Genomic DNA, 13,239 nt, shown 5'->3' with positions numbered 1-13,239 from the left:
AAACCACCCATAATGTATCTTCTTGAGCTAGGGTTCGGTAATTGACAATTATGACAAATATGAAACATTATGACACGTTTCTTTCTTAATCTATATTACTTGGTTTAGCAACAGTTGCAATTTGCTGTAAGCAGACCTGGTTCTTTATTATGGAGAACACAAAGCACTTGTTTAGCGAGCAAACTGTGTTTGTAGGAGAGACATATTCCAAAGCATGCTATCTTCTGGTTTCTATTTGTGAACTAGGGGTCAGCCTGATGTAAAGAGGGCTCCGAAAGGGGGGCCGCTAGGAAAGTATAATTCGTGCCTTTAACGGCCTGTTTCTACAGTTTCAGCGAGACCGGCTGGCACCTGGCTTGGTGATTAAATGCCTCTCTGCTCGCTTTCAAGGGCTTGTGAGGGAGGAAAACAATGCATTTCTGTACTGTTTGGCATTTCTGTCTGGGCTGGTCTCTCAACATGTAACTTGTGGCCTTGCTTTGTGTAAGAGCAGAATGAAATAAAATGCATTTTGCAAAGCGTTTTGAACAGAAAGGCAAAGAAAGCAAATGGCGGATCTAGGGCACAAAATGGAAGCTCTATGGTTATCCTGACAATTCGGTATTGGTGATGTAGGGCATATTATGCGATTGGTTTTCGGCCAACATAATATACCATCTATGCTTTGGTAGGGTAATTTCTGGACTCAAACTTTCGTTCCAGTGGCGACTCTGCTCTTCCAGTCCCAGAGACCTGCTTTTTATGCACTTTTTCCCCATTCATACAGCCTGGCTGTCAATCACACAGCAGGGTGGCTGGCCTGGCAAGGCCAGTCCCCTTAGCCAATCGGACAGGAGTGCGACTTGGCTTACCAAGGGAACCCATGGCAGGGGTCCTAAAACCCCTCCCTCACATCCTGCCTACCCAGACTCTCAGGCGCCTAAAGGAGGGCTTCTATGTGGAAGCCCGCGAAAAGGCGATGAACAAAGGGACCAAACCTGGTTTGGTGTGCAGAGTAAAACACGAGCAAGACTTTAACAAAAAGAAATGTCGAATAAACACGTATTTGCTCAAGCAGGTTTATGTTTGAGGCTAATATAATGGCTTAAAACATTACCACGTTTATATAAGATAATCGCGGTAGAATAGTTACGGTAGATACCACTGCCACCAGCCAAGTCTTAATGTAAAGGGAGCGAAACAATGCCCCAAGAGGCACAGACAAAAAGGGATAAGAATTAACCCTTTCCAATACTCCATGGAAGATGGGGTGTGCTGGGTCTGTGGTTTAAAGTAACTAAGGTAAAGTTAATGGCAACTTTACCCCTTTTCTGGGGGACTGTAGTCAGCCCCAGAAAATGGAGTTGATGGAAAGTCTAAAAGACAACCCTGTGTCACTGCACTGAAGGTGCTGTGTAACACACACGAAAAATATGGTGTCCGGGAGTAGGTGAGGCTCCAGTGCCCAAGATCACACAAAAAGTAGAAACATAGCAAAACACATTTAAGAGTGGGGGAAAAAGGCTCACACTCTTACCAGGTGGAAAAAAATAAATCCTAGAAATCCAGCAAAGCTGCTGAGGGACTCAGTAGGTAAGGGAAATCGACCATTTATGAGAATTCTCCCTAACATCAACAGTTCCCTCAACAACAGTGCACCTCGGGAAACAATTGGTCCTCTACACAGGGAAACAGCGGCTACACCACCCCATATCCCCAGAGGGGTCACCTTAGTGGAAAATGAAGGGGCCGGAACTCTAACCTCAGAGATCCTCGGCCTCAGGTTCAAAATGACCCAAAGATTTGTGTCCCCTCCCATGCCTTCCCGGTCGGGGGCCGGCTAACATCGTTCCTTCAGGCATGGGAGGAGATAACTAGAGACCAGTGGGTGCTAAAGACTGTGGCCCACGGGTACTGTATAGAGTTCAACCGGTCCCCAACGTTCAGACCTCAACAAGCAAGACGACTGACAGCAGACCATCTTCGTATCCTTCAGGAAGTCGAGACACTGCAAGAAAAGGGAACCATAGAGGTTGTACGTCTGTCAAAGGTAATAGAAGGTATTTATTCAGTTTACTTCCTTTTACCCAAAAATGATCTAAACATGAGCCCTGTATTAGATCTGCGCCCAGCGAACAAATTTGTAAAGCCTGCTATCACAGGGGGATTACATGGCAACACTGGACATGAAAGATGCATACTTTCAGATTTCAATGTTGCCGGTGCACAGAAAATACCTCAGATTTATGATACAAGACAAGCATTATCAGTTCAAGGTACTACCCGTCCGCATAGCGTCTGCACCAAGGGTATTTACAAAGGTACCAGCGGTGGCAGCAGCACACCTGCACACGCAATCCATCCCAGTCTATCCTTACCTCGACGACTGGCTCATATCAGGGGACTCTTATGAGACCAGTCTGTCAAATACCCAAAAGAAGATGGAGAATCCCAGACTGACAAAAGATCGATCAACGAGAAAAAATCCAGCCTAGACCCCAGTCAGGTCAAACAGTTCCTAGGGGCTCTAATTCGGAAAAAGGGACGGCCTTGTCTTTTCCCCTCCAACGAGAGGGTCCAAAACATGCGGTTTCAAATACCTCAATATGTAGCCAGTCAGGAGGTGACGGTATGCAAGGCTATGCGACTGTTTGGAATGATGGCGTCATGTATTTACTTGGTTTCTCACTCTGGATAACCTGGTCAGGGAAATTTGTTTACGTTCCCCAGCATGCCCCACCCCCCACCCCCACCGACTCCCCTTCTGAACAATATAGTGCACAAGATGCACCAGGAGCCAGTCACGATTATACTGGTGGCCTCCATGTGGCCCGCCAACCCTAGTTCGCTCATCTGATGGAGATGTTTATTTCTCCTCCAGTGAAACTGCCTTGCAGATGTTTATTTCTCCTCCAGTGAAACTGCCTTGCCCGTACAACATGTTGTCGCAAGACAAAGGGGAGATTCTTCACCCATGCCCGCAGACATTGAGCTTGGCGGTCTGGCTCTCTAAGTCCTACAGTTTGGGCACCAGCAGCTCCATCCGAGATGTATGGACATTCTCAGGGAGGCAAGAAAACCGAACACTCGATATTGCTATTCCAGCGAGTCCTAAAGGTCTCACCTACAAGACTGCTTTTTTTAATGGCTATTACCTCCATTAGGAGAGTAAGTGAACTACAAGCGCTCTCAGTCCTAGACCCCTTTGTAACAGTTCACAAAGATAAGGTGGTTCTATGCACTCACCCTAGGTTTGCGCCTAAATTAATTTCTAAGTTCCATGTGAACCAATCAATAAAAATACCAACGTTCTTTCAAGATCTTCAAGCAAAGGAGAAAGAAGCCTGCACACACTTGATGTACGCAGAGCAGTCATGTTCTAAATGGAAAGAACTCAACCACTAAGAGAAACTTATCAGTTTTTCGCTTTAGTGGCGGCAGGAAGCGGAGGAGATACGGTCTCCAAATCCACTATCTCCAGGTGGATTGTCAAATGCATCACACTCTGCTACGCTCTTGCTAAGCGAGAACTGCCCTTCAAGCCTAGAGCACATTCTACTCAAGGCACTGGGGCTTCCATAGCATTCATTGCAAATGTTCCCCTTGAGTCCATTTGCAAAGCGGCAACCTGGAGTTCTGTACACACCTTTACAAGACACTATTGCCTAGACACTCACTCTAGGTCTGATTCTCAGGTGGGACAGGCAGTACTAAGACATATCTTTTCACTACTATTCCTTCTCACAACCCACCTCGACTCCGGGTACTGCTCGCTAGTGTTTGCACAGCATGTGTTTCTAAACGGATTAACAAACATCAGAAGACGTGCATTACTCACCGTAAAAGCATTTCTGATGATTGTATCTGCTTAGTCACATGCGCCCACCCTTCCTCTCTGCTCGGTTTGGAAGGAACATAGATGTCTTGCTACTTTCTCATTTCTGTACTCACTCACGATAGTCCTAAGGCTGCCTCACGGCAGGAAAAATACAATCGGAGGGACCTCGACGCGTGAGGGATCTTGGGTACACTACACGTCACGTAGGGATAGTGTTACAGGCACACTCATGTCGACGTCCCCTTTCGATTCTCGAAAGACGAGATGCATTACTCCACGGTGACCACTGGATGTCGGACTATATGCACAGCATGTGAATCTAAGCAGATGCAATCAGAAATGCTTTTACGGTGAGTAATGCATGTCATCTGCTGCCACTAGCTTGTCTTTAGGCACATATAAAAGTAGCCGAAAATCCCACATGTAAAAAGCTAGGCGATACAAAAGCAGCCCCATTACACTGCACTGTAAGGTGCTGTGTGCAATGTTAAAAAGTACAAAAATTGAAAAGGGAAAACAAAGTTTCCCAGTACTGACTGTCTGAAGGGCTGATCAGTTTCCCCATAGCAAGAGGAGTGGAGCTGAAGGCTTCACTTAAAAAAAATCAGGACAGGATAAAACAGAGCAAAAAAGATGGGTGTTTCAAAGGAAACTATGGGGGGTACATTTGCAAAAGGAAAAATCTTTCCGAACAGCTTCTCTCGTCATCTGTTGGACTGAGCTGTACATAACTTCCAGCCCATAACTCCATTGAGTAAAACCTGCCTGCTTTGTTACATTTCGCATTGGGAGTGTTTTGGTCTAGCACCATTTCCTCCATTTGGATAGATTTCTTCACACCCCTCCCCCAATGGCTGTGAAAAGAATCCACAGTGTGTACTGCGGGTCTCCTGCTATAATAACCTTGGGCATACGAAAACAAAATTGAGTGAAGCAGGTGAATGATGCTGAATAGACCTCAACAAAGACAGCTAGGCTCCAAATCAGTAAGCAGATATGCTGTTTTTTTCGTAGAAGTCAGTGGGAAAGTTGCAAAAAGTAGAATCCTTCCTAACGATTAATTTGCTTGCTTCTTGTGTGGTGAACTTTTTGTTTTGCTACAACTGCTCACTAGTTCCATATTTTTCTAAAGTTACTTTGGATTGTGCGCGCTCTTTTGTTTTAAGCACTAGAACCAGTCAAGTTGCAGAGCATTGCCTGCTAACAATCATTGGTACTTAATTTTTGTACATGCAGCACTGCCGCCCAACCACATAGGGGCCTGTAGTAGCAGCTTGTAGGTATTGCACCTTTTTAGTACTGCCTGCATCGATTGGCACCTTCTGGAATGTCAAGTGACACAAGAATGAATGGTACATTTGACTATTACTAAGGGTCCTGCTTGGTTGAATGTGTTAATCTTTGTTTGGTTTGTATATTAACTGAATATGTTTTGGATTAAGAATGCTTTTGTTTAGCCTATTGTCTTAAATTACAATAATTTTTTTTAAATAATTGCTTGCTCATCTCCTCCCCATTTTCCAATGTTAGAGTTTCCTGTAGGGGCCGCATTCATTCTTAATCTGAGCCTTGGGTGTGTAGTTGGCAGTCTTTGCCAACATATGCTATACCTTAACAATAGCAACATTTTCACCCTTTCCCACTCTTGAATATAGTTTGTTCTGCTAGGTCAGATTTCTTTTCTTTAGAGACTCTGGCGGTGCGTTTCTGTGTAGAGTTTGATCTGTTATCATGTGTTCTAGATTGTGATTAACATTTCTTTTTTTCCCAGCGGCCACCCCCGGTGCTGGATGCTCTTGGACGAGTCATTTCTGAATCTCCCCCTGACCAATGGGAAGCAAGGTATGTTAGACTGCTCTTAACATTAGGTTAAACAGTGAAGCTATTGGCAGATGCTTTGGGCATGTTTACTGATTTGCAATAGACTGTGGCACTGACTTGATCTGGTTATAGGCAGCTGTTAGAATGGATGTCTAAACAATGGCCTAGTGGGCAGATATTTAGGACGCTGCCCTTGTTGGAGAACAGAGATTACTTCTGGGAGCTGAAGCCACACCAAACAAGGCAACGTGGAGAGTGGTCAAGGCTTAGTGTCAAGAGAGTCGAGTGTGGTCAGAGGTCCACAATTTATCCACAGAGTGAAACCCCAAGATTATACTTATCACAATATGCTATTTATTATAGGTCCAGGACAACACATGAACAATGTATAATTGACAGGTAAAGTACCACAAAACACTACTATAGAAAATATATATAGTCCCATCAGTCAGTGCACATAAATCAATTACTTCACAAGTTCCTGCAAAGTAAGACGGTAAGTAGCTTAGTTAGCACCAACACTCTTCAGAAATTACAAACCTCACTTTAGAAGTCCAACGCTATGATGAATAGTGCCTTGTGTCCAATGTTCAACGTGTGCGTAAAAGCACACAGGAATGCGTAAAGTTCCTAAACTTTTCAGAGTGGTTGAAGTTAGAAGTGTTCTGAAGATGGTGAGGAAGGTTTCAAAAGTCAGGCAGGTATCAGATATTGCTAACAAAACGATTGCCAGCTTTCGGATTGCTTTAGACAACAAGCACTACCCAAGCCAAATAATAACAAAACCTGGCCCCAAAGTTAGAAAACTCTTTGGATGAAATAAGGTCACCAGTAAGTAGCCTCAATGCCCTTACTTCGGTTTTGGTCCAGATGTTGCAGGTCTAGAGGTGGTCACCAGAGGTAAGTTTTCCAGCCTTCCGTTTGGTTTTCAGGTGACATAGGTGCAGACACGGGTCCGGCTGGTTACAGAAGCTGGTGCACTCGTTTTCGGAGGAAGAATGCGGAAGGCACCACTGCAGCACGTCTCGGGGTACTGAAATTGATGCCGGAAATTAGTCTTTGGCGACCATCACTGTTGCACGGTGATGGAAAGGGATTCAGCTATTGCGGTCTGACGCAGTCTTCTATCTCGGGACCCAAAGGTGCTGGGAAGACTACATTCGGCAGAAGCAGTTTGGATAAGCTGGCGACCCCCAGAGTCCCACTTCGAAACACAGGACAACAGCTCTTCTATCGCACTAGCCCAAATTTGAGCTAGACAGCCCACTGGATGACCAGGTAAACTTCCGAACAGGCTCACATGCAGGGTTATCAGGAGACGTTGGAAATGGTTAGTCCCACCACTCCAAAGATTTGAAGCACCAATGAAGGCCTTCGAAGATCAGTCGCCAAGCAGGGCTTCTCTCGGACAGCAGCAGGATTTGGTTAACAGTCGTCGTCCAGTGCATCTGAGGATCGTCTCTTGTCTTCCAGGCTTCTCATGATCCTTTGCTCCTTCAAATCTGCAGGAACGGCTGCAGGGCTCCTCTTATCCAAAGTCGGGTCCAAAGTCAGGTGAGTGATCAGACTCAGCCCTCCAATAGCAAGATCTGCCCCGCACATGCACACCAGCAGTGGTCGAACCAGTGACCACTGTTGGTCTCATGCAGGCATGCACACCAGACATTCTGTTGCCGGATTGTGGATTAGAACCAGACAGTCCCAACCTTCTTCCTGGCTCCTCCCACAAATGTCCTGCACTAGCCCGCAAAACCTTTGTGTTTCCTGGGCAAATGCATTACCATAAAAGGGTTTTCCTGACGTGAAGGGGCAGGAAGAAGGCAAAAACACAAGATGGCCAAGGTACCAACAAAGTCCTAAATGGCTGTGCCACAAGGTTACTAGTCACAGTTGGTAGCCAAATGCGTTAAACACATCCAGCTAACCAAAAATATAGTAAAAAGTAACTGCTACCTGTAAGGACAGATTTCTGAAGTCCAACTAAGGGCTTAGTAAAACCTTTCAACTGAGACATTACAAGACTCCGCTCTTGGTATAAGACTGTACCACCTGAGTATATGGTAGCATAGAAAGAGCAGCCAGGCTTATCTTAGGAGTGGAGAGAGGGCTGTAGGAAAGTACACTGAACCTGTAGTACACCAAGTATTCAATAGAAACACTGACGACCACAAGTATTGCAAAAGATAAAGGTTTCTCTAGCATGGATTCACATGCTCATGAATATTCCCCGTCATCAGGCTGGAAATCCTTGGTAAAAAGAGAACCAGTTTCACTTTCCCTTACAAACTGTATGCCTCCTTTAAACCAATCACTGTCCTCTGGGTCATACAGGCCTATCCAATGACAGCCCTCTCCCTAGGTCCTTCCTCTGGCAGCCATCTTCAGATGTTTACTACACGCTTAAGTGTTGGGAATCCTCGAGTTTGCTCTGCAAGCTACTTCTATGTTTATTTAGTGTTTTTGACAGAAAAAGGTTCTATCTTTCTTCCTAAAGAGCCTGTGTGCTCTCTTCTCCATCTACCGACGGCAGGGATCTGTTGTCTGTGAATTTCAGCGATGATCATCGAAGATTCCAGAAGGCCCTCCAACCATGACGAAGGAGGGAAGGTCCCTCTTCAATCCCCCCACCAAGTGTGGGCTACAGAATGTGTTTGTTGAAGACCAGCACCTGCAATGCCTCTACTGCCTGCACCCAGACCATAAGGAGGCGGAGTGCTAGATATGCCTCTGGTTCTCCAAGAAGACGAGGGACAGGCACAGTAGACTGTCGGCGTGGCTAAACACCAGGGCCTTTGCCCTGTGCTCTGAGCAGGGACATGCCTCACCCAGGACCAGCCGGTCCGAAGAGCGGTCTTCTAAGGCCTTTGAGGGCGCCTCATCCGTGGGTGCCCAAGACAAGGCCAAGAACCGCAAGTCTGAGTCCACCGGGTTCGCCTTGGAAGTGGGTGTAAAGACTGGGGGGGGGGGTCTGTACCTCAGCTCTCTATATGGTAGAGAAGAGGCACAGAGGACCCCAGCCAAGATTCTCTACTACGGTAGCAATGGACGAGCAATCAAGGCCTAGCTTCTCAGGACGTGATGCAAGCTGGTTCTTAAGTACAATGTAGTCCCCAAGCACCCACAAAGGAATGTCCTCACACTATTAGTTAAAACAGTCTTTATATAATTAAGTTCAAGGTTATGTACACAATCATAATAACTCACTTTGTGCTCAGTTAATCTACAATGGCAAATATATACAATCCTAAGTGGGACCACAATTATTATCAGATTTCATTAAAGTGCATCAACTATACTCTGGTTAAATGTCACACAAATCACTTAAAGGTAACCAACAATAGATATAGGAGGGAAAGCAGTTGGTTAGAACAATTGGCAGAATACTGGCCCCGTTACCTAGACAGTTCTGTGTGGAGAACACCCCCCGGCACCCCAACCTGGGCAACCTGTAAAATAAAGATACACTACAAGCCCAGTTCATATATTGTTCAATAAGTCTTATTTCCTTCTATAATGTTTCTACCACCCCCAATGTACCTGGAATAGCGGAGTTCAACGATGGGTCGTCGACGGATTCTTCTTGAGCGGCTCCCTTTAAAGAGGAGCCACGGATCGTCGAGATTCCTCGAAGAAAGTGAACTCCGTGTCGAGGCGGCGGCTTTGGTCCAATCGGTGCTAATCGATGACTGAGCGAGGACGTCCTGCAAGGAAGAGCTGTGCGGAGACCCTCAATGTTGATAGTTCAGGACTGCAAAGAGTTTGAAGAACTGTGGCACAGCAAGGGCGTCGAGGAGTCCGGCGTCTCTGATTTTTTTGGGTGGCGGGAAAACCACCGGCGGATGCTCCTCAGCGTGTCAACGGCCTGGCCTTCTCCGGCGGGATAAGGCGAGCGGCGGTGCGGGCGAGCGCGTCCGTGAATCAAAAGTCTTAGGCAAAGGAGCGTTACGGCTCCGGTCGTCTGGCATGGCATCAAGCGGTCCCCGCTTCTGGGCAACACGGCTCCGACGTGCTTCCAGCAGTTATAGCAAACCTGCAAACCCTGGTCTATGACGGCGGACGGAATGTCCGGTGCTTATCTTCGTTCTCCTCGGCGGCCTCCGTCTCCGGTTGGCAGCCTGTCGAGGGTCTGACTTCCAGGGAGCTTCTGTGAAGGTTTGCAGTGCTCGATTGTCCCTCGGAGCACAGGAAGAGGGTGCGTAACCAGGTCCTCTCTTGGATCGGTCTCGGTGGCTTTCGGATTTCGGCAAAGGGAGGCAGCAGTCAATCTTCTTCAGGCTCGGTTGTCAAGATCAAGCGTCAGTTTCAACTTCAGCTTCTGAACGAATTCTAGCAGGGAGAGGCCTTCAGATATACCAGTTGATCTCCCATTCATTCTGCTGGGTCACACTCGGGCAACCAATCACTCTGAAGGGCATTCAGCAGTCAGTCAGCCCATCAAGCATACAGTGCATTCAGGCCATTCTCCTCCCTCTGACACTTACAAGGAATGTGTATTGGGACAAGTACCCAGCCATTCAACACTACACACTGCATTCATACCCGTTTCGGGCAGGGATGTCTGTCATTGCATCAAACACCAGATACCAGACATCCACAACAAGAAGTGCATATTGGTCACACTCTCCATTCACCCTGGTCCCACCCACAGGGTGTACCCACAACATACAGTCACTGGGAAGGCTCCAGCCAGTCTGGCCTGGACTTCACAACACCACCATATATGGAACTTCCACCCAACAGCCAGCCAGGGGTAAGGGACAGAGTCAGGGCTTCCCAGGACTTTGGGAAAACAAGGTAACAGGCAATAGAAAGCAAGAGGCCACAGGGGCCATCTTGTTTCCCATCAGGAATCAACTGATTCCAATGGCAGGGCCTGGGTATCCCAAAATGGAGGATACCTGTCAAATTCAGCATGGAGCTGCCACCAGCCCATACCCTGCTCTGTGGGCCACACACAGGTGCCCAAAAATATACACTAGGGGCACAGGGCTGTACCCCCACCCATGGGTGCCATAAGGGTATCCCATGGGTCTGTACACCAAACCAAAAATAGAAAGATCTGCACTCCCACATGGACTCCTGGGCAGAAAACAATACAGAACACAAATGAAAAAGGACTTCAGGACAAGGAGGCCCTGTCCCTCCAATGCATTTCCAGCATCACAGTAGGCCCTAAGGTGGACAAGGCATGATCACCCTCTGCCTCCATTGCCAGCCGGCAATCGAGATTCTTCTCGGAAAGGAAATCTAACCCGGCTAAACTGCGGTAGAAGTCCAAGAAGCCACAGACAGAGGAGAAGGGCGAACAGCCCAAGCAGGCCCAATTGGCACAGACTAAGACTTTGTCGACGATGGAGTTGGTGGCGGCTGCTAGCAGGACTGATAAGGGAGCTGACCCTGTGAAGGTCGCCCCACCGCAGCTCAGAAGGTATCCCTGCCCCAAGGCGCAACACTGCCGCAGTGACTTTGGCAAAGTCTGCTGGCATGCTGGAATGGAGTAAACCATCCCACGCCCTTGTTCAAGCCCCACAGGGGGGCAAACGAGCGGGGGGGGTGCAAGCAGGCCCTGAAACAGCCCTCCCAGGCTGTGGACTAAGCCATGGAGGTCTCCTCCAAGGACGACGAGGACCAGGAGTCTGTTGGGTCAGAATTAGTGCAGTCCAACTGGTGTGGGACTACACAAGACTTATTTCTTGGTATTAGGTAACCCACCTTTTAATATAGGCCTGTACTACACAAGTTGGTAGTGTGACTGGCCCGCCAGGCTTATCTTAAGAGGGGTAATGTGCCCTGTAGGGCTGTGCAATGAAACCAGTAAATACTAGTTGTTGGGTAAAGATTTGGAGTAGTACCCTTTGGGTGCACTCCAACAACCTTAGCCTCCTGGCAATAGGCCCCAACCTTTGGTATAAGTCTGAACTACACAGGTTGGTAGTGTGGTAGTGCACCCAGGCTTATCTCAAGACAGGTCAATGTGAGCTGTAGGATGGTTACACAAAGATCCACAGTGACAAGTATCCAAATAAACACTCTCAAGGTTTCTTGATAAAACAATTATTTATTTATTTACCGGTCATTTGAATAAGCCTTTTTTAGAAGGGAGCAATATAATAGCAATGCACAAATACCTTCAAAATACACATTTTTGGGGATGGCACACAGACACTTCCTACACCCTCGGGTGACTTCACTAGTTAGGACACTGTGGACATTGATATATTACTGTTGGCATTTAGAATAGTACTGAGATGAGTGTCAAAGAAAAGGTTATCAGAACAAACAAGATAACTGATATATTCCTCAGCAGGCAAATACTTTAGGACCCCCTCATTGCAGTGGAGAGAAGTCATTCAGGACAACAGGCTAAGCCAAAGTCAATGGGCAAAAGACTATGGCTGAAGTACTTCTTGTAGGTAAGTAAGTAAAAAGTCTTTGCACAATGGTTTAGAAGTCTTTGAAGAAAAAGAAGAATCAATGTGGGGCCTCAAGCTGTAAGGCTTGTGAAGAGTAGAAGTAAATGTACACAAAAGGTAAGTTCTCTTAGACTTTACAGTACCTTTAGTTAGAAGAAAAATGCAGCAGATTACTTCTGTTCCTGTGCAGCTCTGCAGATCCTGGTGTTCCTGGGCCTCAGTCGTGGGGACAAGAGGGAGGACTTCTGGGGACTCCTGCACTGCAATGGGAAGGTTACCGACAGCAACCGGCAATATTTAAACAAGTGGCAATTCAGTGTTTCAGCTCCTTGCGTGTACTGCAAATAGCACCACTGCAGTTCCTGGCTTCGAGATGGGCTTTCCTTGCATCTTGGGTCTAGCACTCTGAGGTGGCTAAAAGCAACGCTCACCAACTGGTGTTTCAGTTGGTCCCACCAACTCAAAGGGAGAAGTCATGCTTGCAGGTGCTTCTCTGTCCATACGAATTTGGAGTTTCAACACAGCAGCAGGGCTTCACCGGGCAAACCAACGGTCCAGGAGTTGCAGTAGGCATTCTCTTCAAATTTTTCTTTGGATTCCTTCATCCAGTGGTCGACTGTGCCTGCCAAGGCAAACAGCCTCGCCTTTTATGCAGGTTACTCCCATTCATTCCAGCCTAGCTGCCAGTCAAACTGCAGGGTGGCTGTCCTTGCCGGATGTTAGGGAGAATTCTCATTCTATGGCTAATTTCCCTTACCTAGTGAGTCCCTCAGCAGCTTTGCTGGATCTCTGGAGTTATTTCTTTCCACTTGGTAAGAGTGTGAGCTTTTCCCTCACTCTTATACCTATTTTGCTATGTGTCTTTTACCTGTTTTTCAGATTGTGAGCTCTGGAGGACACCACTTCAGTAGCCCCCTTCTTTGTGTGTGTCACACATCACCTTCAGTGCAGTGACACAGGGTTGTCGTTTAGACTTCCCAGCGACTCCATTTCTGAGGTGACTACTGTCCCCCAGAAAAGGGTAAAGTTACCATTAACTTTACTTTGTCAAATTTAACCACAGATCCAGTACACACCATCTTACATGGAGTGCTGGAAGGGTTAACTCTTTTTATCTGTACCTCCTAGAGCATTGTTTTGCTCTTAACATTTAGACATGGCTAGTGGCAGTGCTATCTACCCTAAATT

The 13,239-nt window shown here is 46.9% G+C and overlaps 1 protein-coding gene across 1 annotated transcript in view; it reads left to right on the top strand.

Annotated features, from left to right (window-relative positions):
* Positions 1-13,239, top strand: part of GCN1 (GCN1 activator of EIF2AK4) — a 1,783,851-nt gene that overhangs the window by 1,153,833 nt on the left and 616,779 nt on the right. Inside the window, exon 31 of the mRNA XM_069619734.1 lies at positions 5,589-5,659. Coding sequence (XP_069475835.1) covers positions 5,589-5,659 — 71 coding nt within the window. The remainder of the gene's footprint in view (positions 1-5,588; positions 5,660-13,239) is intronic.

Source organism: Ambystoma mexicanum, chromosome 10, assembly GCF_040938575.1.
Source record: "Ambystoma mexicanum isolate Mex_15411 chromosome 10, UKY_AmexF1_1, whole genome shotgun sequence".
NCBI classification, from domain to species: Eukaryota; Metazoa; Chordata; class Amphibia; order Caudata; family Ambystomatidae; genus Ambystoma; species Ambystoma mexicanum.
This window is presented reverse-complemented; position numbering and strand designations above follow the sequence as displayed.